General features: G+C 40.8%; 1 protein-coding gene across 2 annotated transcripts in view; it reads left to right on the top strand.

Annotated features, from left to right (window-relative positions):
- FBXW7 (F-box and WD repeat domain containing 7) overlaps positions 1-27,119 on the top strand; it is a 216,423-nt gene that overhangs the window by 55,350 nt on the left and 133,954 nt on the right. Inside the window, exon 1 of one of the 2 annotated variants that reach the window (XM_080384884.1) lies at positions 161-18,434. The exons of the other annotated variant lie outside the window; for it this stretch is intronic. Coding sequence (XP_080241010.1) covers positions 18,279-18,434 — 156 coding nt within the window. The 5' untranslated portion in view covers positions 161-18,278. Of the gene's footprint in view, positions 1-160; positions 18,435-27,119 lie in introns of those variants that run through there. 2 annotated transcript variants of the gene reach the window in all.

Here is a 27,119-nt window from a genome sequence, read left to right as displayed (position 1 = left end):
TATGACCCTTTGCTGATGTTTACAGGCAAAAATCAAACAACAGTCTGTATACTGGTGTATGTGTGTTAATGTAGTGTTTTACAATTTGGTACAGCTGACTTCCCATCATGTGGTGTCATGTAGTTTTCCCCCCCCGCCCAGTCCTCCTTTCAGTTTCATGGAGTCATAAGGCGATTTAGATTAGGAGGGACTTTGGAGATCATCTAATTCAGACCCCTGCTCAGAGCAGGGCCAGCTTAGATGAAGCTCAGGGTTGCGATTCAGGGTAAGTTTTTAATATCTCCAAGGGCAGATAGATATTCGACAGCTTCTCTAGACAGACTGCTTCAATATTGGGCTGCCTGTGATGTGGAACGTTTTTCAGAACATAGAATTTTTGTTGTTGCGACTTCTGTCCATAGCCCTTGTCCCAGTTACTATGTGCCTCCCCGAAGACTCTGCCAGACAGACTCTCTGCCGGACAGATTGTCAGTTAGGCAGAGTTAAAGTCCTTTTGTTACTTCTCTGTGGCAGTAAAAGGCCCATAACATATGAAATTACCTGAAAATATTTCTAGTCTATTCTTTTTAAGATATGCAGATTAGTACATTGGACCTTCTGTAGCAAGCATATAAATTTGAGCAGGAGTATGGTATAAGCTGCTGTGTCTGGTATGAATTAGTGGAGGAGGATGTTAGTTTTCACAGGAGCTGTAGCTTTCAAAGGTAAACTTCTTTGGTATTTTTGATATGTGGAGAGAAATTTGTCTTTAGTAAAGCCAAGGGTAGGGTAGAATTATGGTGAAATATTTTGTTCGTTGTTCTGTCTGCTGTTAAAACTACTCTTTCATAATTTTAGAATGTATGAGAGATTCTTACTTAGTCTGTGCTACCTAATACAAAGTAGGCTGAAGTCCAGAACCTTTGAATTTTGGTCCTGCAAGAGATCTAAGTTGTGGGAGGGAGCACAGACACCTCCCATCTTTTCCTTCAACTGCCATCCAACAGTTACCAGATTTGCAAAACTCTTAGCTGCCTTCCTGGAAGGCATCTTGAATCATTAGCCCTTGCTTGTTAATGAATGAGCTTTTTGAAGGGAGCTGTTCTTGGTGGGTTTGGCCAAGGGCTGCACTCACTTTAGGAATACCACACCCTTCTTGCACCCTCTATGCTTTATAACTTGTCCATCAGGTCTGATCCTTGCTTGGACTGGCTTTTCATGTATTTGTGTGTGTTGGTGTCTGAATTGTATGCATTGTAAACTTTTTCAGCAATAATGCTTTGCAGTTAGATGAAGGTAGCTTAAAATAATGCACTATTTCCAAAAGATACTTCATAAAAATAAATTTTGGATAATTTGACATGTTCAATTAAAAGGTGCAAAGGTGAAGGTGCCCAGCAAGTTGCCAGTTGTCTCTGGTTTAACTTGAAAAGTTGATTGCTTTTAAGAATTTAACGCCTTTTTTTTTTGTCCTCTTGCCAGTATTCTCAGTGAAAAAGAGGTTTTTTTTTTTTAATAGGATCTCCTGGAGCAATCATTCAAAAAGTAATGCTTTTTTGTTGATTACTAGCAACCTTTGGATTAATTGGTATGTGGTTGGTTGTGTGTTTTTTTTCCCCCCTTGCTGGAACTTGTTGCAGTTTAACCCCAGCCAGCATGTAAGTGTCACACAGCTGCTTGATCATTCCCCCTCCTATAAGATGGGGGAGGGAATTGGAAGGGTAAAAGTGAGAAAACTTGTGGGTAAAGACTTCTTCATAAGTAAAGCAAAAGCCACGCACACAAGCAAAGCGAACCAAGGAATTCATTGACCGTTTCCCATCAGCAGGCAAGTGTTCAGCCATCCTGGGAAAGTGGGGCTCCGTCATGTGTAACAGTTGCTTGGGAAGACAAACACCATCACTCTGAACGTGCCCCCCTTCCTTCTTCCCCCAGATTTATATGCTGGGCATGATGCCGTGTGGTCTGGAATACCCCTTGGGTCAGCTGGGGCCGGCTGTCCCGGCTGTGTCCCCCCCAGCTCCTTGCGCCCCCCAGCCTGCTCGCTGGTGGGTGGATGGGAGGCAGGTGACACCCTGACTCTGTGCAGGCGCTGCTCAGCGGCAGCTAAAACATCCCTGTGTTACCAACACTTTTCAGCACAAATCCAAAATATAGCCCCATTCTAGCTCCTATGAAGAAAATTAACTCTGTCCCAGTCAAAACCAGCACAGAACTCTGTTTTAAAAATACTTTTAATCTTTTTGTGTAATGTTTCCTCTTGCTGAAGTCTTGAGCTAGATGGATTATGAATAATTTTTAGAAACTGCGCTTTCATTAGAGTGCTATCCACAGAAAGATCTTCCGTGTTTTCTAGCAAATTGATTACATACCAATTGCAAATTGAACTTAGAGTTCTGTTCCTTAACACTTCCAACAGCACAAATTAGTACTTTCATGTATTTTTTTTTTCCCTTTTTTTCGTTGGGAACCCACAAGTATGTTTCAGGCAGGGCACTCTTCATGCATATTACTCCACTTTGTTGGAGCTGAACATCATGCAAAATACTCTTTAGCTGTCAGAGTCTGTTTTTGTAAGAGAACGTTTCAGTTTGTGATTTAATATGATAGCCAGCCCTTCGTTCTATAACATCTGTGAAGAAAGTGCTGGTTGTCATCCTTGCCTTGAGTGGCCTTAGGAGGGGGACTTGCCACTGATGAGATAAAGCTGAAGAGCAGCTGGCATTGCCCTGACACAAAGCAACTGTCTTGGTGGTGGCCACTGCCATCTGCTTGCAGGGGTGGCAGAAGACCTTTTGCAGAGTAGTTCATGGACTAAGCTCGTCCTGAAACTGCCTGCTGGGATGGTCTTAGTTGAGACACCTAATGATATTATAGAACATAGCTGTGCTGTGGACTGAGCTGCTTTTAAAGCAGTTCCTCAACTGCCACTATTTACAGTCAGGCGTTTTTAAGGTAAACAAACATCAATTTAGTTTGGGTCAGAAAGCCACTTTTATAAAATTCAGTTTCAGTTGCACAAAATATATTAATATTTAATAAAATACTTGCAGTTGTCTCTTTAACTGAAGTTTTGAAGTATATGCTGATTTGCCGGCTACTGAAGAATGATGAAATATTTAGCTGTATATAAACTAGTAGAAGATGATTATTTTGGGGAAAAAAATTAAGGGAAATGTGTTGTGGTTTAACTTGGGCTGGTGACCAAGCACCATGCAGCTGCTCACTTGCTCCGCCCTCACCCAGAGGGGTGGGGAGGAGAATCGTAAAGGAATGCAAAACTTGGAGAGTTGTATAAGTGCAATTTAATAGGTAAAGCAAAAGCTGCACATGCAAGCCAAGTAAAACAGGGAATTCATTCACTACTTCACCTCGGCCGGCAGGTGTTCAGCCATCCCCAGGAAGGCAGGGCTCCGTCACGTGTAACGGTTACTCGGGAAGACAAACGCCATAATGCTGGATGCCCCCCCGCTTCCTCCTCCTTCCCCCAGCTTATATACTCAGTGTGACTTCATATGGTATGGAATATCCCTGTGGCCAGTTTGGTTCAGCTGTCCTGGCTGTGTCCCCTCCTAACTTCCAGTGCCCCTCCAGCCCTCTCGCTGGCAGGGACTGAGAAACTGAAAAGTCCTGGACTCAGTATAACCCTCACCCAGCAACAACCAAACCCATCTGTGTGCCATCAGCGTTGTTCTGACATCAGAGCCAAAACACAGCACTGTACTAGCTACTGAGAAGAAAATTAACTCTGTCCCAGCTGAAACCAGGACAGAAATGCTTTGTTAAATTTGGGTGAACTTTTAAACTTGTATGAAATGCTAGAAGAAGAATAAAATCTTGCAGTTGAGAACTGTAAGGAGGTTGAAATAGTCATGGGCATCGTTTGTACCTAGAGGTTATACAATGTATTCTGCTCCTCACTGATACAGGATTTTGGTTAATGGGTTCACTACATGACTGGTTGACATGTTCCATGAAGATTTATATACATTGCATTAAAATAATGAGTAGAAAGACTAGTGGATAGGAATAGAAACTCTTTGCAGAAAGCTAAGAAAATATGATTTTGAGATCCTAAAGATGACACAAAGAGCTCCTAAAGAACTTCAATTTTTCCGACATGCTCCAAAGACACTGTACTTAGCTAGGGGGACTAATATTCAGAGACTGTTCCGAGATGAATGTGGGTGAAGTGGCTGGAGGTATCTGCCCTGAAAGGTCCACATTGCGTTCAGGAGTGGCAAGCTGCATGGCAGCTCTGGAGAGTGTTGTGTTGAGAGATAGGTTGACCATTGAAAGTGGGAATACCCAGTCAAGTTGTTAAAAGAGTCTGGGAACTGGACTGCAGTGAATCAACGCCATGGACGCAGGTGATGTATCCAGGTGTTAGAATATAATACTGGGAGGGACCGTGGCACTCCTTTATGGGAAAAGTAACTGAGTAAATACAACATAGAATTGCAAAGCAGTATTATTTGCGTGTTTTAATAAAGTCATTCCTAGCTGGTGAAGTCTAGAAGTGTAATCTTTATGTAAAACTGAAACACTGAAGATACATCAGTTAAAAAGCTCCGAGGTACATCAGTTAAAAAGTTCCAAGAGAAAGTCTGAGAGAACTCTTCCTCTTGTCTTGTTGATTTAAATCTTGGTCACTGTGAAGTTCAGTATTTGTGCCCAGATTGTATGTTTTCTTTTATGCCAGTTTGAAAGCTTAATGCCTAATAGTTTTAGAGAATTACTTAAAATTTTTGTCGTGGAATGCATGAGACACAGGATATACTAGGGATCCTGAGGAGTGGCTACAGCAAATCATGGCAGGATTGCAGCTGTGATGGGCTAGAAGAATGAGAGTGAGACTAGGCAGTGAGGGGCAGGAGAGGGGAGAAGGTAATATCTCTTATACCAGCTAACAAAAAGGGAGGGGGTGGAATTTTCTAGTGTATGAATTTTTAGATGTACATGGCAAATGACAAATTAGTTACACTGATTAATTAACTAAAGCATTTAATTTAATTGAAGTTGATTTGGTTATGTTATAGCAAACAAAAAAAGCATGAGCAAAGGGAGACTTCACCTTGACTGTGTCCTTAAGCACACTATTTACAGCCTGACAACAAATGAAATCAAATGAGCTTTGTGTTTGAATGGTGACTACACAAAATGAATGACAATAGACTTTTTTTTTTAAGTGTCCTAAAATGTCTCTGTGTCATTGTCTCCTCCTTACTTACTCCCAACTAAAGAAAAGCAGAAAACAAAACCAACCCCCAAACAATGAAAAATAAACCAAACAACAAACCAAACCAGCCGATCTGACAAGATCCCATGCTGTTCTGTAGGTTTTATGTTCTTTGATATGACCCTTAGACAACTGCGCAGGGAATGGATTGCTTGGGATACACTGTACTAAGTATACTGCATCACCCATGTGTTGCTTGTCAGATGTTAGAAAGATCTCATTAGGTGAAGAATCTTAAAGAAAAACATTCTGTGTTGCAGGTAATCATCTTACAATTACGTTGTTAAAAGCCCCCATTGTACTATTATTTAGTTAGTAAATTATGACAGTAGTAATGTTATAGTATTGTTTTCTGTTGCTAGGGTTTCTTTTAGTGCTGCCCACAGATGTCCTGTTAATTAGCTCCAATATGATTGTCAAGGCTTTGCAGAGCATGGTAACTTCTCTGTATGTCACAGGTCAAGGAAAATGTTTTTCTGAACATTCTGTTCAGACCTGGGTCTGGAGCAAAGAATGTCATGATCTCAACAGGAATGATAAACTGCTTGGTTTTTAGGATCTCAGTTGTTCCAGATATCTTTTGCTAGTTTTTCTGCTCATCAACATAGAATGTGAAGTAGTTGTTGTCTAGGGTTCTTGCATATACTTGTACATGAGTCAGTTCATCTTGGCGGTGTTTTAAGGAGAAAGTACTTCCTGAAGCTCGAAAACCAGTAAGTCTAATATATTCCAAAGATGGCTTGTAAACTGGCTATTCTGGGAACAAAGACATTCAGAACTGCAGGGAAATAGAATATCTTAATTATAAAAATAAAAGCTACTGAAAGACATGTAATTAGTTGTGAATTTTCCGTGATCCTTGTTATATGTATTTCTATTTCCAGTTAATCATTTTAACTTATTAAAACCTTACATGACTTTGTATGGCTTGCTTCGTTTGTACTAGCTGCTTACTGCAAAGTGGTTACAGAGAGATATGTGTACATAAAACTTGGCTCCCAGTAGTGTGTGCAAGTGACCTCGCTGTGACCTCACTACTTAAGTGGTCTTTCACATCTTCGTATTAATGAAAACTTCTTAACGTCCAAGTAACTAATAAGCCTTACACAAGAACTAGTTGTCATTTAGAAGTAAAATCTTGTTTTGGTGATACATAATGAAAGACTGTTTAGGATGTTACATTGATGGCTAATTATTGTGTGTAACTAGGGTGCTAGTTCTAAGTAATTTCTTCCCCTGTCACGCCATGGGTCTGCTTGCTGCTGAAATGCAGAGGCAACTGTGGACGATGAAAGGGCTGGAGCGCTTGGAGCAGCACTCTAGGGCACATCCAGCTCAAGCTCCCTCCGAGCAGAGTTCAGAATGTTTATTGCGGCGGCGCTGGTCTTGGTTTTGAGTGCTGCTTTCTTTTTGGCAAGCTGGCTCCATCGTGTCAAAACCCTTAATGTTTATTTCTCCTATACTTTGGTTACAGGAAAAGGAAAGGAAGTGACTTATTTCTCCCATTAGTTGTTTTTTCTTGTCCTGTCTTCGAGAAGAATTGTATCCCTCCTTTTCTATCCCCCCATTATTAATGCGGTAAGTAACCAACTTAGTCTTTAACTTCTTTACCTTAACGGAGTGCCCAAAGCATAGTAAGCATTAGTCCTGGTTTATAGACAAGGGAGTGAGGAATGGACCCGTGAATTATTTCATCAGTATGGCACACGACATCCATGGATTTGGTTGTGGTTGAATTCCTGTGATAACCCTGCTGGCTCAAACGGCAATGTCCCTGGCCTCCCCTGGCACCCTTCATCTCTCCTCCACCCTCCCATCTCACCATCCACCCCTGTGTTACATTGATAAAGTCATGTGTAGCATAGCCCTGTGATTTAGATTGGCCATCCTATGAAGTGTGGCCGCCTCTTTTCCTGGGTTATTTTTCATCCAAATCAATTTTCCTATTCTTCCCTGTCCAACTAAATGAACAATTATTCCTCTGTATTCCCCTCTGTATGGGAGGGAGAGGGGTTTGAAACAAGGGATTAAAGGCTGTGTAACCTGATGTAAGCAACACTGCTGCTAAGATTGGAACTAGTATTAGGCTATAGTTTTTGAGTACTTTAAAGTAGGCTACCAAAATAAATTCTTCTGATCCTTGACTTGTAGAGGATTTGGAGCATCTGTACAGTGAACTAGATTTCAGAACTATTGCAGGTTAAAACTAATTATCTAGACCACACCTGAACTGTGCAGTTCCGTCCAGGTTCTTGTGCCAACGCAAGGCCAGGGATGACATGGGGATGGAAACACCTGAGAGGGGAATGAAGTATGAAATGAGTGTAAGTGGCTCTGCTGCCAGTGCTTGTTGGACTGGAGCAGCCTCAGGTGAACTTCCCTGCGGTGAGCACCGGCACTGGGTTACTCTAGCTCTGCAAAATTCAAGATCTAACTGTAGCAGGAGTTAAGTTGCATGTGCTAGTGTGTTTAGTTGGTGTCTTTAATGATGGAGAGTGGTTCACTTTCACATTCTGGTACATACTTAAGCCTTTTACCGCAGCATCTGTACTGCTATAGTTACTTGTCATCTAGGTCAGGGTCATACATGATAATACGTCGATTTTGTTGAGTAGAAATTAAATGGTACGGCATAAAGAGGTAGGGAGAAGCTTTTGTTTTCTGTCTTGTAGATAAATTGATAAATACAAATACATTTGATAGTTTAGAAAAGATTTAACTATTTCTTCAGTTCTTTTTGTTTCAGTTCCTGATTTTTTTGAATGGATGAAAGTATTATAATATATATTAAGAAAATCAGTATATAGCAGTCATAGATATGGAATGTCTTCATGTTATTCGACCCAGCTCAAGAACTGTCATACTATATATTTTTGTGGACAAATTTTTCGCTGCATCTGTATGTATGTAATTTCTTTGCCACCTCCTTTATGTTAGGAGGAGGTTGATGAAAGAATGTGATTTCAGTTTACCTTGAGTTGGACAGGTCTTTGATTTTTATCTGTTTCACTTTTAGAGCTGAAGTTCACATAATCTTTGTTAAGGAAACGTGAAGTATCCTAGGAAGTACGGTTCACAAAAACGCTTACTTTCTCTGACTGATAGCTTTGGGTTACATTCACTTTTTTTTAGCTGGAGGACACAGTTTCCTTTCTAGGATTACCAGATTGATGATCTCATATGAAAAAAGTGAACAGGCAAGGTGTTTTTTTCATCCTGTTACATCAACATCTGTTGTTTTCTGCTGTTAAATGTAGCCAGCTTCTCCTATTAAGAAACTCCAGCTTTTTACTAGAAAGTTAACAGGGGTATAGTACGTAATTTTGTGTTGTGATGAATTTCTATCTAAATTAAAAATAGCTTTTTAAACTTTCATACCCTTCTGGTGTTAAGCTAGCAGTTTTCCACATGACTCACTCATACAGATAGTATTAACTGTAGCTGTGGGTAAGGCTGCGCAGAAAGATCTGGACTGTGACTTCCAAAGGGGTAATGAAAATGCATTTAGCAGTGAATAAAGACTTCAGGCAGGGTATTGCAGAAGGCAATATTTATAGTAAATATTTCGCTTTACTGTAAGCCTGTAGGAGGAGGGTGAGGATTGAGTGGAGAAATGGGAGGGGGAATGTCTGTTATTTGGTAATGGTTATGTTAATGTTGTAAGCTTGTATTTGAAGTAGCCAGTCGTCTTTTGAGTTTTCTATGTCTTAAACATAATAAAGGCCAACTCACTTGTTTTCTGCAGCCTAAAGAGCATAGAGGATTAGAATGGCTTCATTGTTGTTGTTCTTGATTTAACATGAAATATAGTGGGAACATTGATCTTTATAAGGCTCTTGTCCTTCTCTCGTGAACTTTGAAACTGGCTTGTAAGGTTTCTTATTTGAAATATTCCTATTGGTTAACCAGAAAGTGAATGTCTGCTTTCCTCTATACTCAGAGATGAATAAATCACATATTTCTTCGTTTTGGTTTGGTGTGTTGTTTTTGTTTGTTTTGGAATTTTCAAAAAATATTGCTGAAAAACTGATTTTCATAAAGCTGAGTTCTGTCTGCAGCTCTGTGAAGACCTAGATTATGGATCAGAGTAAGTTACGTTTCTAAAAGAACTTAGTAGTTGGGAATATTGCTTTAAATTGAAGTGAACAAAAAGAATGACATGTCTTGCTTCATGGTGTAATTTGATGTGGGGACATGATAATTTCTGTATCTAGGGGTTGGCTGTTTTTCCAGAGAGCCTTTCTTGTGTTTTGCCTGTTCCTCCAGGAAGTGTACCTTGCTGGATTGATGTGGTGGTAACGCCAGTAGCAGGGAAGGGAGTGTGGTCTCTCCATCCTTGCTGCTTGGCAGGACCCGCCTGTGAATAGGCAATGAAGTCAGTCTGCCCACGTACCGCAGGCCTGACACTTGTTGCAAGCATCAGGCTTTCAAGACACATAAATGTAAGATTACGTCCCTGTTAATTGTCATCCCTCCCCATTTGCCACAGGGAAACAAGGGGACCAGGGGTCAGATGCAAAGTCTGGGCTAAGTTACTTGTGGCACTCCTGCATCGAGGGGTCAAAAGCCACTGTTGAAGACTGTTTCAGCCTCACAAGGTCAGCAGCATTCTGCTCCAAGAGTGTAGCAGGAATTGCCTGGTTATTGTCCTGTGCTTCTGTCATGATTTAACCCCAGCCAGTCCCCAAGCAATGATCAGCAGCTCCTGGCCACCTCCCCTCGGTTTATACACTGAGCATCACGTTCTGTGGTACAGAACATCCCTTTGGCTAGTTCAGGTCAGCTGTCCTGGCTCTGCTCCCTCCCGGCTTCTTGTGCATCTGCTCACTGGCAGAGCACGGGAAACTTGAAAAGTCCCTGATTGAGACGGAGTAAGCGCTACTTAGCAACAACTAAATCATCAGTGTGTTATCAACTTGATTCTCATATTAAATTCAAAACACAGCACTGTACCAGCTACTAGGAAGAAAAATTAACTCTATCCCAGCCAAAGCCAGAACAGCTTCTTGTGGAAGAATCACCATCCTGTCAGTGGTGACAGTGTAGCTGTTTTGAGAGGTTGGTTGTCTTCATCCTCTTCATCAGTAGTAATGGAAGTGGGTGGCTCTGAAACTTGTGGTCAAATGGCAAGCCACTTGCTTCCTGTGTGATATTTATTACAGGGTAAGGCATTATAGCAGCGTGCCTCTTTCCATAAGATGTCAGTTTTCTTTCATGCTACTTTGAGATTTTTTTTTATCATTGCCCTTGTTTGAAAAGGGGTAGCACTCATAATTAAGTCACCTTTAAAAAGAAGTACCAAGCATAAATTGATAGTTTTCCTTCTTAAATCAGCAGATAGCCTGTAACAAGATCTCTGAAAGAAACATTCGGTGGTTGCATTGAGGGTTACCTCTGAGGAACATATTAACTATTGCAATACTGGGTTGTAACTTGGCAGTCAGCTAAGTGCTTGTCCCAGACTGCTTCTCAGAGCTGTAAAGGAGGAAGATTGCCAGCTGTTAAAAACAGGTATATGTGGATGTCTTAAACAACTTCTAATACTTACAAGGTATTATTTTAGCATAGTGAAAATGGGTAGGTAAAAAATGTTAGTGTGGGTTTGTTCTTGAAAGCTTACTGACTTCTAGCATTCAGCTGGTTTAAAATCTCCAGCTGCTTTTCTGTGCCGTGTAGAAAAATGTCTTGTGCAGGTGGTTTTTAGGGAAGAGACAAGAAGAGAAGGGGAAATAGAAACTATTCAGTAAAGCTGTAAGTGCATTTGGGAGGACTGGAGGAGAGGGACAACTCCTGTGCAGATGTCCCTGTGTTCAGCTGTAATAGCTCCATACTTAATTTGGTGCGAGTGGTTGCTGCTGCCTGTGTTCATGACTCAAATGCAGGCTTCCTATCTAATGCCAGGAACCACATGTCTATCAACAGCACTACTTAAGCTAAGTGATTTTGGCTCCCAAGCCAAATTATGAAATCTGTTGTCCTTAAGCCCACTAGAAAAGGCATCCAGAAATCTGCTGCTGGATCATCTCCTGCTCTCTCAGGAGACATCCTCACAAGCTCCACACTGATTACCCTCATTAGAGTATACTCACTGTGTAGGCTAAACCTTTTGTTTTTTCCTCTGTCATATAGTTGGAAGATGGCAGAAAGGACTTTCTTCTGTTTTAGCAGGTCCTGGGAATTGTTCAAGGTGTGTCATTTGTACTTAGGTAGTCAGCCAAGATGAACAAGTAATTATGACTCCTCTGGGGAGTGAAGTGTAGGGAAGTTAGCCAGGGAGGCAAGACCTCCCTTTGTGGGGGAGCTGTATGGACAGGAGAGCAGGGACACTAGCCTACCTCAGGTTCTTAAGTAAGAACAGATACAAGAAGTTCTGAAAACTTTCACTACAATTTTCCATAGTATGCAACTGTTGTGGATTGCAGCGATTAAATTTTATAGTGCAAAATACCTTGACTCTAAAAGGTATGTTAATTTTTTCCTAGCCTTTATAAACTTTTTTAGGCTGTGCATGAGTATGTTGGAATAAATGTTGAGAACACTTTCATCGTATACAGGGACAACCTTTTCTTCCTTGCTGCGTCAACTTGCAATAAATACCAAATGATGTTTTAGCTGAGACTGCTGTAGCAATGTTGAGGAAGAGAAATGCAGTTGGTATGTGGGTGTCTCAGGTATAAACACATCTCAAGTCTGGTAAATGATGGGGTGGTTCTTACAAAATTACAAAGAACAAGTTGGTATTCCATCTCCAACAGAGTCCAGGTAGATGGGCACCATGCAAGGTGAATACTGAAAATATGAACACAGAATGGAGTTAATGAGAAGGCAGTGTGCATGTACTTTTAGGCAAAGGGAGCCTCTAATTTGAATGGCAAATATCATGTATCTATACTGAGATGTTTGTCAGCTCACTTAGTTGGACATGTGGCTGCATTTCCCACAGTGAATGGTGTTAAAAAATTTGAGTTGCAGTGGTGTGGACTCCTACCTCAGAGCAGATGATGAAACACAGGCACCAAACCTCCCATCACACACACAGCATCACAGCATGGTCAGGGTTGGAAGGGCCCTCTGGAGATCACCTGGTCCATCCCCCAGCTAAAGCAGGTTCACCCAGAGCAGGTTGCACAGATTTGCATCCAGGTGGGTTTTGAATGTCTCCAGAGAAGGAGACTCCACAGCCTCCCTGGGCAGCCTGTGCCAGGGCTCTGTCACCCTCAAGGTAAAGACGTTTTCCCTCATGCGCAGACGGAACTGCCTGTGCTGCAGTTTGTGCCCGTTGCCCCTTGTCCTGTGCTGGGCACCTCTGAAAAGAGCCTGGCCCTGTCCTCTGGACACTCGCCCTTAAGGTATGTGTAGACACCGATGAGACCCCTCTCAGCCTTCTCCAGGCTGAGCAGGCCCAGCTCCCTCAGCCCTTCCCCGTAAGGGGGATGCCCCGGTCCCCTCATCGCCCTCGCAGCCTCCGCTGGGCCCTCTCCAGCAGTTCCCTGTCTCTCTTACTGGACCCAGTACTCCAGGTGTGGCCTCACCAGGGGGCAGGCAGAGGGGCAGGACAACCTCCCTCGACCTGGTGGCCATGCTCCTCCTAATGCACCCCAGGATGCCACTGGCCCCTTGGCCACCAGGGCACCCTGCTGGCTCACGGGCAACTTGCTGCCCACCAGAACTCCCAGGTCCTTCTCCACAGAGCTGCCCCCCAGCAGGTCAGCCCCAGCCTGTACTGGTGCGTGGGGTGGCTCCTCCCCAGGGGCAGGACCCTCCGCTGGCCTTTGTTGAGCTTGATGAGGTTCCTCTCCACCCAGCTCTCCAGCCTGTCCAGGTCTCGCTGAGCGGCAGCGCAGCCTCCTGGTGTGTCAGCCGCTCCTCCCAGCTGTGTCCCATCAGCAACCTTGCTGAGGGTGCCCTCTGTCCCTTCAGCCAGGTCATGATGGATACGCCGAGCAGGACCGGAGCCAGTCCCGACCCCTGGGGAACACCACCAGCTGCAGGCCTCCAGCACCACTGAGTGGTTCATGCCCTTGGAATCCAGGGTTCAGGCCATGTGCCTGTGCTGCACAGGGGAAAGATGGCAAGTCCGCTGGTGTCTGGAAGAGGTCAAGAAAACACATCCTGGTATTACGAATGCTAGGGCTGGGTTTTTCCTTTACCACTGAGTACTACTGTTTGGTTTTTGGAGGGAGGTGCTGTTTGTATGTGCTGTTTTCCAAATTACTTGTCATCAACAAAGGGAGTCAGGTATGAGATAGGCATCTTAGGAGGTGCAGCCAGTGTTTGTCCTTTACAAGCTTGTACAAATTGCACGATTCTGGAACAAAGAGAGTTGTTTCCTGCTTTTTCAGCTCCTTTTTTTTTTTTTTTTTTTGGTGGTTCCTCTTGTGTGAGATGGGAAAGAATGAGCCTGAGTTTGTTTATCCATTCACCCCTCTCCACACCAACAGAAGGAAGGGACCTTGAGAAAAGCTGATGAAGCTGAAACCCACCACTTCTGTCATGGGTGAAATTGGACATTCCCTCTTATGTCCTTCTTGTAACCGCTTTGAAATCTGTCTGCTGCAGGGGACACTGTACTTGACTATTCTGGTGGGGTTTTTCTTTTCTTTTACGTTTTAAATCTTTCTGGTTTGTTTCATTTATCTGTGACATGAGAATGGGAACAGCCAAAGACCATTTTCACATCTTTAAGTTGGAAACTTGAGAGTACAGCAGATGATGTAATTTTTAAAGCAATTTGCTACTTTTCCCAGTGGAAGGTTTTTTAATGTTTTTATTACCAGCAGAGCAAGCCTTCAATTAGAAGCTATCTTTTACCTATTTACCTATTGTACTGCTATATGAAAGGACTCTTAGTCCTTTATATGTCCCAATAAAGCAGCTTTTTGGATTATGAAGAAATTCATAGCTTATGTTCGGTTTGTGGCACTACAATTCTTCCGTTATTTTAATGAGATTTATAGAATTTCATTCAGATTGCTATCATCTTCACTTGAAAAATAATTTCAAAAAGCCTACATTCTTATCTTGTACTAATTTTTGCCTTGCACAAATATATTTTTTGACTCTATTGAAAGTTACGTATGCATTGAAAATAGCCTCTTTTTTGTTTTGTTTATTTTTAACTACAATTTGAGCATTAACTTTGAGAAGACAGATTCATTTCCAGAGAAGTATATCAACCAGCCCTTTTCTTGACCAGCTATTGGAAAGTCTAATGTAGGTGGTTGCTTGGCATGTTGGATTTATCTTCCGAGACAGTGGAACTGGCTGCAGACAGCACAGGGGAGCTGGCCAGGCTGTGTGGCAAGCCCCAGGGGTCTCTGGAATTTCAGACTCTTTCAGAGAGCTGCCTTAAAACTTGTTCATCTGTTGCGGAAAGTATCTTCGATCCTTCTAAACCCTTAAAGAATTGTAGCTTCTCCTGGTTTGTTTTGCTGCTGTTTTCTAAATATGTAACAAATAAACCTGTTGGCTTTTTTCAGTTGAGTGTCTTACTGTATATCAGGCATGTTGTATGTTTAGATCTCAGCAGTATGTTTAGACATTTAAACTTTACAATGAACTGTATAGTGGTTTTGCCCTAATCTTGTGTTACTAATCATGCTACAGTGATTTGGCAAGAATATGTTCTTGTAGGAAGGCTTTCCTCCCAGTTCAAAGTTGAATTTATTTGATTAAATGTTCAGTAACTTTGTTTCATAATTTATATATTGTTTCTATATGTACGTCCTTGTGAACAATGAAGTATATATTCTGCACATAATTTTTTTTATTGGTAGTTTCACTTTTCATAGTCTACAGGTTTTTTTACTCTCAGTGTCCAAGGGATATTTCATCCAGGCTCTTTAACTAAGAGTGTGTCTGGCTGTTTGCCCATTGAGATTTTGCATACAGGAGAGTATGGCCTTAGCTTAGCATGAAATCATCTCTGCTTTCCATTTTTTGTTTTAAATAGAAACAGTCTGTGACTTATAATGAAGAATATTGCAAGAAAGCTTTGTCAGTATGATAAATGTTTCTTTAAAATCATAAACAGTCCTGCTGTGTTTTGTAAATTTGGAGTTGACTGAGTTTGTGGAAGTCTTGAGAGCTAATGTAATGATAAAAATGACTGGTATTCTGAAAGGTAACCGCAGTTCTGAGGATGTCGTCTGCATGACTCTGACTTGTCAGTGAATGATTTGGAGAGCCTTATGCATTTAATACTTCAGTTAGAAACAGATTCATAGCAAGCCATTTTAATTTCAGGTGAAACATTAGGGAGTAAAGATGTACTGGAAGTCCTGCTGGTAAGACAGGAGAAAAGTAGAAGAAACAAAACATAGCTGTAACACCAATGTAAAATTAAGCAAGGCTGTCTTTGTGTTTTAAATAACACTATAGGATGCCTTTGGTCGGAATGGGGGGTGTAGTTTGTTCATCTCTATTAACTATGGCCCTGTGAGTGGAACTTCAACTCTGCTGTCCATAGGTAGGGGAAAAAAATCCTGCAGTGATATTACTTTGATATTCTTCAAAATAGTAGTTTGTTGCAGATACGTATTTTATGAAACTGTGGCTGTCAGTCACCGGCTCTATCTGTATGTGCCCTGGGATCAATAGTACATTAAAGAAACAGACAGGAAGAGGGGAAAAATTCATAAATAATTAATTGCAAGCTTCACTGCTGGCACTTCTTTTCTACCAAGAATGATACAAATTCCTGAGAAGTACCCTTATACTTCCTAACCCCGGTTATACTCAAAACCATTATCGCAAATACTGATACTTCCTTTTAGTCTGTCTCGTTAAGGAATATCTGTGTAATCCTTAACTACATACCACTGAAGGAAAAAGCTAGTGTTTCTGTGTATCAGAAATACAGGTAGAGTAAGAATATTTGTATTAGAACCGATCTGCAGTCTACTGAGAGACCAGGATTTGAAGTAGGGGGATGTGGGGGTTTGCTTTTAACAATGTTTTCTTAGCTCTGTAAACAATAGATACTTCTGAAAAGAGATTTTTGTGGTAGGCAGGACATATGAAATGTTGAGCATTGGAGCATGATCCTTGCACTTTAAATCTGTGTATTAATTTTTTTCATTAGCTCTCTCTGCTTCCACATCCTGCACATTGCTGGCAAGCATGCATCAGCAATAAGACTTTCTTCTCTAATGTGTCTGATATATCTCTGAAATGTGGCTGGTCACAGCTATAGCTGCTTTTTGTGGAAGTTGGTTCCTTTCAAACCATTCAAGTAATTTCACCTGATATTACTTTAAATTTTCTATATAATGTGCTCTTTCGATGAATAGCCGTGTAGAATCAGCACAGGAAGAGCAGAGTCCTTGGCAATACCAGCTCAATTGCATCTGCAGATGAGGATTTAAAATTCTGTGCAGCAGACAGTACCTCCAGCAGGCGAGTAAAAGGTTACTGCATTATTTTGCTTGTTTGCATCTGTAGTCTTTATCTGCCGAAGGTTTTTTTTGTCATACAATTTGTTGTGCATGCTTGTATATAGATACTACTGGAAATTGATTTAATAGAAACATGAATATCAAAAGGGCAGAGCAAGGTGAAGGGAGAGGCTCAGTTCGGTTTTAAACCAAGGGAAGGGAGGGGGGAAGAGAGAAAGAGTAAAAGGGAGGGGAGAGAGAGCAGGAGAGAAATTAAGCTTTCAATGCAGTGTGAAAATGAGAAGTTTTTTTGCGACTATATTCATTTCAGCAGCTTTCACATCACTTGCATTTTTCTTAACCTTCTGCTGAAGGGGATGCTATTGAACAAGCACTGATAGCTCTATAAATGTAAGTGACAATTATTTCAAGTCAGATTATCCCGTAATCAGGTTAAGCAGTTGTGTTAATTTGAGACCTTCTACTTTCAGAAATAGTATTGCATACCATCTTAAACCAATTAAAATGAGCTTTTGACAGTATTACTTGCTTTCTTTTGCTGTGGAAAAGAAAAAGTATGTAGTTACTGCATTAGTATCTCTTGCAAATCAGAAAACATTTCCAACATTAAGTTACTTGCATGTGTTAAATTAGGGAGGTATTCAATATTGTATTTTGAGCACAGTACACTTCTTTTTAAAGGTTACAAGACCTGTTTACATCTGACTGCTCATTAGAATTAGTTTTGCCTTTTTTGTTTTTCTCTGAGCAAAGGGCTCCTTGAAGACTTTATTAAAGCTGGTTATATGATCTACCTCCAACTTGCTTTGAGAGTTGGTTGTGGCACCTTTGGACACTCTGCTATAAATTCTTTCCTGCTTGTTTCTTCCCAGGTTTAATTTTCTGTTGGCCTTTCCTGGTGGTGTTCTTACTCACGTAGCTTTGTAGCAGCCATTCTTATTTCAGGGATTGGTAGACCTGTGTAGCATTTTCTCATGCATTCTGACTTTTCAAGAAGACTTTTTGGTGGTGGTTTTTTTTTTTTTTTTTTTTTTTTCCCCTCCCAGACGCTGCAAATCATCTTGGAGTGCAGCAGTCAGACAGGTCTTGTTCTCCTCTGTAATTTCAAGGGCCTTTTCAAGCCAAGGCGTTTTACAAAAGGTTGGCAGCTCTGAAGGCACGCAGTAACCTGCTGTGGCTGTGCGGAGCGGAGGATGCTGTGGGCGCGGAGGATGCTGTGGATGCTGTGGGCAGCGCGGGGTGGGGCTCTCAGCTGTTGGCTGCTGGCGTGGCCTCCTGGCTGGGGCCCAGGCTGGGTAGGCTGTGCTGCTGGGGACGGTGAGGCGGACCTGAAGTGACAAGAGCCACAGGAGGAATAGTCAGCAAGCAGTTTTGAAGAGATTGCCATCCCTGAATTTACTCCTCTGTTAGACAGCTGTCCGTCTTCCCGAAGCAGCTTACTTTGCAAAGAGGAGTAGAGGGAAAAACACACGTGCTTTTTAAATGTGAGGTATTACTTGCTGATAAGACTGGCTGACTTTTTTTTGAGAAACACTTTTTTCCCCCCTCCTTTCTGTTCAGCAGTTTTGATTTCAGCCAGGGAGCTGCAGAATGAGGCAGCTGGCAAATTTTGAGTTTTTATGGGACAGCACCAGTCCTAATTTCTTTAAGAATAAACTCGCCTGATGAGCAAGTCAATGTGTGGCTGTGGCTGCAGCATTATTTCTTCTTTAATGAAGAGGCTGGGCTGTTCGACCTGCTGCTCCAATCTTCTCTCTTGCAGTCATACATCAGAGCAGTTGCAGAGACTATCCATTGAATGTCTCAATCAGCCGAAGAAGGTAACTATATTTTAAATTTTAACTATACCATTAAAAGGATGCTGTATAATTTGGGCTTACATGATAAAATGACAAATTTCAGATGTTCTTAGCAGTTTTCTTGACCTTGCAGTAGCTATCCAATATCATTTTGCCATTATCAGGTTGTGTAGCAATAGAAATGTGCTGCAGTAATTGATTTTGTAATAGGATCAGGTGATTTACTGGCTGCACTGATAACCACTTGCTTGCTTGTTCTGAAACATGGAGCACTTTAATGGATGTTTTGATTGCAGCCTCGAGTTGCTCTGAAACTGCTAGATGCTCAAAGATGTAACATCTCATTTGTCAGAATAAAAACTTCTCCAGCTGTATTCGCCAATAACATTGGAAATTCATTGGATTTTTAAAATACTGGCTCTTTATGGATTCTTTGTAAAATCCCTTCTGTGTAGAATTGGAAACTGTGTTAGTCAACTTTATGCATGTCAACTTACCTCCTTTCCTGACAGCCACTTAGAACACGTTGATGCGTGTGCTTTACACATTTCCTGAGAACTTGGTCCATGCTAAACATAGCCCCATGTCTGTGCCTGGAGTAGACTATACAACAACTCTTTGTGGATTGCTATTAAATGTTGTATTTTTTCTGTTAATATATTATGCTTTGGAAGCAGAAATCTGGCTCTAATTAGAAAACAAAAGAAGCCAAACTAAACAAAAATCATTCCGTATTAGAATATGGATTTTACTTTAGAAAAAGTCATTAGGAGCTGTGATCCAGTGAATGAAATTGGGGAGCTTAATTGGGTCTGTCTTTTGGACCAAGCTGCCTTAGGCTGATAAAATTAAAACATGTTGTTAAACTCTTAGAGCTTTAAAGATATGTGGTGCACCATTCATCTCCAGGTTAATTGGAGAGTCGTATGGGCACAGATATGTTGCAGTGGTTATTAATAGTTTATACCTAATTATTTTCACTTTCAAAAAAAGTCTTAGTTTTTATCCATTCTTGTACAAGAATAAACATGCTCTTTTGAGTGCTTGTTCTCTGTTATGTGCTGTATCATATAAGAATGAAAATTTAAAAACAAACCCCCCATTGAGTTATTAAAAATGACTTTTAATAGTTGTGCCTGTTTTGGAGTGAAAACTGATGGGGGAAAAATTCCATCAGGAATTAGAAGAACCTAAGTCAAAAGTCAAAAATAAGAAACTTCAAAGTCAAAAAAAGATAACTTCAGTATGTTGAAGTTTAGTGGATGATGCTCACTTTGGCCTGAGGATATGAGTATGCTGTGTACAGTAGGCATTTAAATAACGAATAACTAAGATCAAATATGTAACAGTTTCTCAAGTGTTCATACATAACAGTGATTTAAGTGGCCTGAAGTAAATCAAGGTGGCTGGATTTGAAATTGTTGAACCTACTCATGATTAAACTAAACTAAAAAGTTCAGATCTTTGAGGCAGTTCACACATGATAAAAATCAGAGAGCAAGAAACATTTGATTTAAACCAATAGATTTTAGTTTTGTTTTCCATTTATACCTCAGAGAAGGCAACTAAAAGAAAATTGCTTCTCAGTCATGTAATTTGTTACGCCTTTTTCCTAATGAGGAGAGAATTTCCATATTTGCTTATGTAGTGTATTGCTTGACATCCAGATTCTTCTCAGCTGTTTGGTTTGGGTTTGTTGGCTGGTTGGTTTGTTGCTGGTTTTTTTGCATTGTGAAATGAGCGTGAGTTCCTTTGCAGAAATAGGTTTCTATCTCACCAAATTTTATATGTGAGAAGAATCCCAAATTCCTATTTCTCCAGCATACAATATGTTTTTTCAGTCTGAAAGAACTGGTCATTGTGTTGGAGAAGCAGAATGAGCCCAAATGTGATTTTGAACCTGAAGAGGAGTAGTGTTCAAAGGCGGTGATGGTGGTAGGGGGTAGCACTTCACTGAGCTGGGGTTGTAGGATTTACTTCGTGTTTATTGAGTTCAGTGATATGACTTTAAAAGTGTGTGGGGAGGCAACAGTCTTACAGTGTTACTGCTATTTCCTTTAAATTGCCTTGACAGGCAATAGGAAATGCAACTATTAGCTTGAGAGAGAGAATAATTAAAATTCACTTCCATTTAGAAGAGTTAACTTGATGAAAGAAATAAGTTTTAATAGTTTGCTTTTACTTTGTTCTTATTTTTATAAATCTTTCTCAAGATTGGCTTATACTACATGGGAATTTTGCCACCATAATGTAGTATATTATAAAAGTATCTGCAAGAAAGTTGATGTGATCTGCTTATTTTGTGATTCTAAACACAAGGATAAAGAGTTAATGAATTATGTTTTGAAGTTAAGGAGGAAAATCTTTGTAAACCACTGAGGAAAACAGCTGGAAAGAACTGCATTTTTCAAAGAAAATGGAAAATGGGCTGTTTTTGTAAAATAGTGTTTTCTTTGCAGCACTGCAAACTTTGCAGCAAAACACACAACTCCATGAAACTAGGTAGGACGGGGGGCCTTTCTGTTGAGAGTGTTACATTACTGCAGTAGTAGTAAATACTGGTAATACATGGCGCAGGAGTACTGTTGCGCTAGCAGAGTGGAAGAAGTAATGGAACTAAGTGAATAGTAGTATCGGAATTGCTGAGATTGGATTTAGCAGTCTGGAAGTTCAGCTGGAGGCTTCTCTGAGTGCCTCCAGCGCATGTTGGTGACCTTTGGGTAAGGTGGCCTGGGGTAATCTGGGGCGCCCCTGGCCACCCACTGCACCCCCAGCGTCACCTCCCAGCTTCTGCCGCACAGTCACCTCCTTGGTGGATGGTGCAGCTAGTCCTTATGTACAGCACATTACTTCATGTCCTGGCACATCGGTGGTGCTCTAATTCACAGAAGCTGGCACCGTGCCAGATTTAAAACGAGATGTATGTTTTTTTCCATCTTGTTATTTAGCCAGAAGGTATTTGTGGTGGTAGCTGCTACAATAGCCTTGAAAAGGACTTACTTTCTAAAGAAATTGTCAGAGGAATGAAATTTTGTGTGAAACATAAGGATAAACGTTATAGTAAAACCCCATGTTAAAGTTGCGAAGAAACTGGCTTTGTCTTAAATGGTATGTTCACTGTTAAAAATTAACTTTGGTGATTAGGCCGCAACATTTGCCAAAATTGATTTAATTTTGCATGCCATTTAGTGGGATGATTTTGTAGACTTCAAATGCTGCATGTTTAAAGTGTCTCCCAAAGGGTCAGTGAAAGGAATCTTCCATCAAATTAAATTCCTTTATTTTTAAATAAAAATAAAAATGTGAGAGAATTTTAGCAACTTTATAAAGAGCAGTGCTGCTAATATACTTATTACCTGCTTTGACAGAACTCTTTAGAGGTGTTTCCTAGAGGAATACTGACAAAATCATGTTTTTTTGCAAGGGCTTTGATTTTTAACCAGTCTAGTTTGATTTTGTTGAAATGTGACAGCGCTAGGTTTTTATTTACATCTGCTGTTTTGCATAACCATATAACTTCCAGGGCAACTGGAAGCGTTACCAGATTGCGAATGGTTATTACCAGTAAGAGAAACCCCATACTCCTGTTTACTGATCTCTTTGCAAAAATTAAGTGAAAAAATCATTGTGTAATACTTTCAAAATATTTTAGCCCTTTTCCCAAAGCTCTAGCATTTTTTTCATGTTCTGGAAATGGGGCATAGACCTTCTGACTTAGCATTACAGTGATGCTGGTGGCGTTCGTTCAGGTGTTGGACATGGTAAACATACGTTGTAATGGTGTCACCAGTAGCAAACATACGTTATAATGGCATCATCGGTCTCCACTGAAAGTGGACGCAGCTCAGCCTCCCCAGCTGGTCTGTGGCCGGGCAAGCAGGGTCTCAGCTTTTGCCTGGGCAGCACTTGCTCCAAGGAGCAGGGGGCTTCAGGGGAGAGTGGATGAGGGGGCAGCGGTCCTGGGGGCAGGCTGTCACCTGGGGTGCGTGCTCTCTGTGCCATGCTTGGGGGGCCTGAATTTCGGTGGGAGGGGGCAAGGCTAGAAAATGAGTGACATGTTGCATGACTGTGGGAGCAACATAGTTAGGTTAAGTTATTTCTAGTGATCTTAACTCCTAGGTTTGGGATATTGGGGATGAGCAAAGTCTCTTTCTAATGCAGAACTGTCTGCAGTGAGCACTTTGCTATTTATGAATGCCTGTGAGGCTAAAGACAAAAGGTAATGATCTTCTGAACTGGTTTCCTTGTTCTCCCTGACCTTCCCCATCAGTTTTCAGCTTCTGTACCTGATTACTTAATAAGGAATTGACCGGATTGATTAATAGCTGCCTGCCCCACCTTCCTGAGGATTTCAATAGGAAAAAATACTAGTACACTGGCAATTACAGATTGGTTTAGGGCCTCATCTAAACCTAACCTGAATTAAGTCCAGAATAAAATAATATGACTATGAAAATGGATGCATGGCATATCTTGCACTTCAAAATTTGTCAGACGTGCTCATTTTATAAGAATGCAGATGACTGTATTCTTATATTTAGCTCTCATCTCAAACTGGAAAAGTACCAGTAGTGGAGAAGAAGAAATACTCAAAACAAAAAATAAAAACAGGAGTCCTGCACAAAATCGGAGGAAGACAAAGACTTGAGGAAGCTAAAGATGGGATACTAGGGGGAGCAGCATTAAGTTACAAGGAACCAGGAACTAGAAGCAGGCTAGGATTATATTGGAGGGTGGAAAACCTTACAGTAAGCCACTGTTCTTATTATCTGTGTATGTATGAAACTTGCACAGCTGCTGAATCACAGTTTTGGTTTTGCTTTTGCAGATAACCTGTGTGTGTGTATTTATATACACACACAAGAGCTATAGTTGGGATTTGTTTTTTCTTGTTTTTTTCCTGCTGCCCTCCAAATTGGTGTTGTCAGAGACTTACCATGGGATCTCAATGTCAGGCTTCATTCCCTAAGAAATAAAATTTGTGATCATAAATCTGCATTTTAGATAGCAGTACTGTCATGTCTAAAAGGAACCTGGTAACTCCCACATGGCTACATTTAACTCTGCTAAGAATAATGTTTTAAAAAAAGGAAAAAATAAATAAAAAACAAAGCCACCTTTTGGTAGAAAATACAAATATAGATATATCCAATAAAAAAAGCACAGTTTGCGTTTTAGTTCAAGACCTTTAGTAAACTTAAGATTAATTCTTCTTGTAAATGGATTTTCAGTTTAAATGTTTTGTTGTACAGATGCTGAAGACTAAAAGTTCCTAAATTCTGTTTACTGGGGAGATACCTGCTTTCCCATATTTTGCATATGGTGCAACAAAAGCAAGTAACATGTCATGTAACAATGGCATGAAGTATTACAGCTGAGCGAGCAGATAGGTGGAACTTTGTAAATTGTGCCATCTTACGTCCACTTTCTGGGTTAAGAGATTAGCATGATTATAAAATAACAGAAGAGAGAGGACTTTGCTGAGTTGCATAAGTATGGTGGCCTATGACTTTTATGAACTAATGTTGATTTATGGGGTGGGTTTTTTGTTTCTTTTAAACTGATCCTTCTCAGCATAAATGGGCTGCTCTGTCTGATGGCAGCGTAACAGTGAAAGTCTTGCAGACTTATGGGGGATAGAGTGGAGGGACGTGACATTACGCATTCATAATAGATGCCTTACTGTAATGGGAAGGGTGGAGAGGATGGAATGGACTGTGAATACCCCAAGGAATAAGTTTAGTAACAGACTTTTTCTTCTGAATAATCAGGAGGCAGAGAACCTTCCTTGGTATGTTCGAATGAGGAGATGGTGGCAAGGGTGCAGAACTGAGAGGGAGGGAGGAAACCTTTTGTGTGTGGGAGACAACAGACTACGCAGAGGAACTGAGTGGGGGGAGAAAGGACAAATAGATTTTTAAGGTCAGAGGAGCCATTAGGATTCTCTAGTCAGACCATCTGCACAGCACAGCACAGGATTGCACCCATGCTGTAACTCCGAGTTTGAGGTTCATCTGTAACAGCATTCAGAGCTAAATTGTACTGCTCGTTCTCTTGATGCAGTGTTCTGTACCTCAAAGCCCTGATCCAAGATTCGTTGCATTGTCACCTATTAACTCTTTAAAGATTCCTTTCTATATTAGTATTTCGATTTTCCTTGGTCTTTGTGCAGCTAAAGTGGTTTCTCTTTTTTTTAAAAACAGCAGTGCACAATTTCTTTCCTGTTGTTGGCAAAACAGGAAAAATGATGACAATGCAGTAAACAGTAACATTTTGTGGTAAAATGCTATTACTGCCATCAATATCGTCATTATCAGAACAGCAAGGTAAGAGACAGCAAAACCATTGCAATGTCCTCTTGCTCAAAGCTGAATTTAGAAAAAAAAAAAAGATCAATTTCAGGACTTTTGGGAAATCTCATTTCTTTCTAATTGGGATGGCTTACCAGGATGGTAGAGGGTTTTTTTCATCCCAACAGTCTGACATTGCAAGTCTTGATTGGAGTACAATCACTCTCTCACAAACGGTATTACAAGTGCCTACAACACAGACAACCCTGTAAACAGTATTAAAGATTATGAGGTTCTGGGTTCAAATTAATTATTGTCATTTTTAATCAAACTAACTTCTCGTATACAATCCTAGTAACTGTCTCCCCAATTCCCCACCCCCACCTCCCCCCCAAAAAAGGTTGCTTTTTACTTAGTAAATGTCACAGGACAGCAATAAGCCATGGAGAGTGAAATGTCGTCACAGCAATAGAAAATTTGAGATTCTTGAGCAGTAACATCATTGGAGCAAAAACGAACATGTGTGCTTGGCTTGGCTGGTTTGAAAGACCCTCCAAGAAACTGCTTATGTCCTGGCAGCTTAACGTTCCTGCTGTTCCTGTAAATGAATTTTCATTTCGCTAAGTACCAGACTTTACTCTCTGGGACTTTGTGCCATGACTTAGAGCTTGTTGACTTTCAGCCTTAGTAGATGGTATTCAGGGACACAGCAGGAATAAAGCTGATGCAGTATGAACCATTCTGGTTATTCTTGCAATGCTTTCAGTTGTTTAAAAATATCTTACATCCTCATAAGCTGAATGCTATACTCTGCTTATTGTTTTGGTAGAGTGATTGCAAAAACATTTTTTCTTGTGTATTTTTTTTTTAAACCTTCTCTGCTGATGCTTTCAAACAGTTGTTTCCCCAGTACTGTTTTTATTCCAGTTCAGGTAGCGTTTTATCTGTCACCTGAACTACCTTTGCAGTTATACTGTGGTGCAAGAAAACGAGAAGCAAAATTCTCAGATACTGGTATGTTATGCTTTGTGGATAATACTAGAATCAGACTGTAAATTTAAGAACTTGTTCTCCCTGGATTTCAAAATAATGTTTTTTATTAATACATATATTTTTTCTTAATTCCATAAGAAGCATCTTTTTTTCCCTTTATCTTCCCTATTGAGATGTCACTGATGATATGGTATTGATCCATTAAAAAGGTTTGCAGTGAAGCTTTTTACTTGATGTAGGCTATCTTTTTAATTATAGCTATGCCACTATGCTCTGCAAAACTCTGTAGTTTGGGTTGTGTCAGCACTTATATTTTAAATCTCTCATTTTTATCAGCAGCTTAATACTGACAATAAAAAAATCACTGCGGTAAATCATGGCGAGATCTTAGCCTTCAGGGTGAGTCAGTAAGAGTTCACTATATTAAAAACTATTCAGATGAATCTGAGTTAATGAAAGGTTACAACCTTCTCTTTTCCACACACACTTTTTATGGGTGCTTGCAACTACTGTTTTAATAGTTCTTTTTTTTTTGGAGACTTTTTTCTTACTTGAGGTGCTGTCATTCAACATCTAAAAAGCAGCAGAATTCATTGCTCTGTTTCGCAGGGCATCTCTATAGGGATCTACAGTAGCTCCTGAACCAGCCTGCCTCTTTGTATTGGTTTCCCCCCTGCTCCTCCTCCTTTCCTTTCCCTTCTCCCAAACCTGCAGTTGCTCTGAGGAGGGACTTAGTGAGAATGAAGGATGACTGTCTCAGTTGTGTTGTTTGCTCTGTGTATACTTATGAAATGTTTTATCTCACATAAGAAAGTAACGTGTGCAGAGGGGTATTTTCTGCTTATTTTAGAAACATAAAGCTACTCCTGTAAAATAATGTTTCTGATATTGCAGATGGAGGCTGTTGGAGGTGGCTGTGCATTAGGTACCTGTGCTGGCTCATGATGCAGAGCACAGCTGTTTCCTAATGGCGGGAGCCTAAATGACTTGGTTTTTCCAGGATGGTGTTAATGATAGTGCCTACTCCTTGCATGAAAGGCCTAGAACGCTCAAGCCCAGGTTCAGTGTCTTCCTGATCCTGTGATGGTATAAATGCACACACCTCCCTTTTCTAGAAGAAATTGTTTGGGTGGGGGCATCTTCCAGCTCTGTTGTGGTGTATGGGCTGCTGTGTGATCAAGAATGAGGGGGAAAGAAAGCAATAAAGAATATGATTTTGCAAACTTAGTGTATTTTGCTCTGAGTTTGGGGAAGAGATGCCCAAGTGCAAGAATCTGCTCCCTGCGGTATTTCCAGGTCTCTCTCAAAAATCTGACAACTTTTGTAGAGAAAGAGCAGGACTAAAATACAGCTTTCCCTCCTCGCTGATACCCTAATGACTGGTGAGAGTCCACATCCCTTCTGTTATTCTGTGCTGTCTTGT

Source organism: Falco punctatus (assembly GCF_963210335.1).
Source record: "Falco punctatus genome assembly, chromosome: 1".
Taxonomy (NCBI): Eukaryota; Metazoa; Chordata; class Aves; order Falconiformes; family Falconidae; genus Falco; species Falco punctatus.
This window is presented reverse-complemented; position numbering and strand designations above follow the sequence as displayed.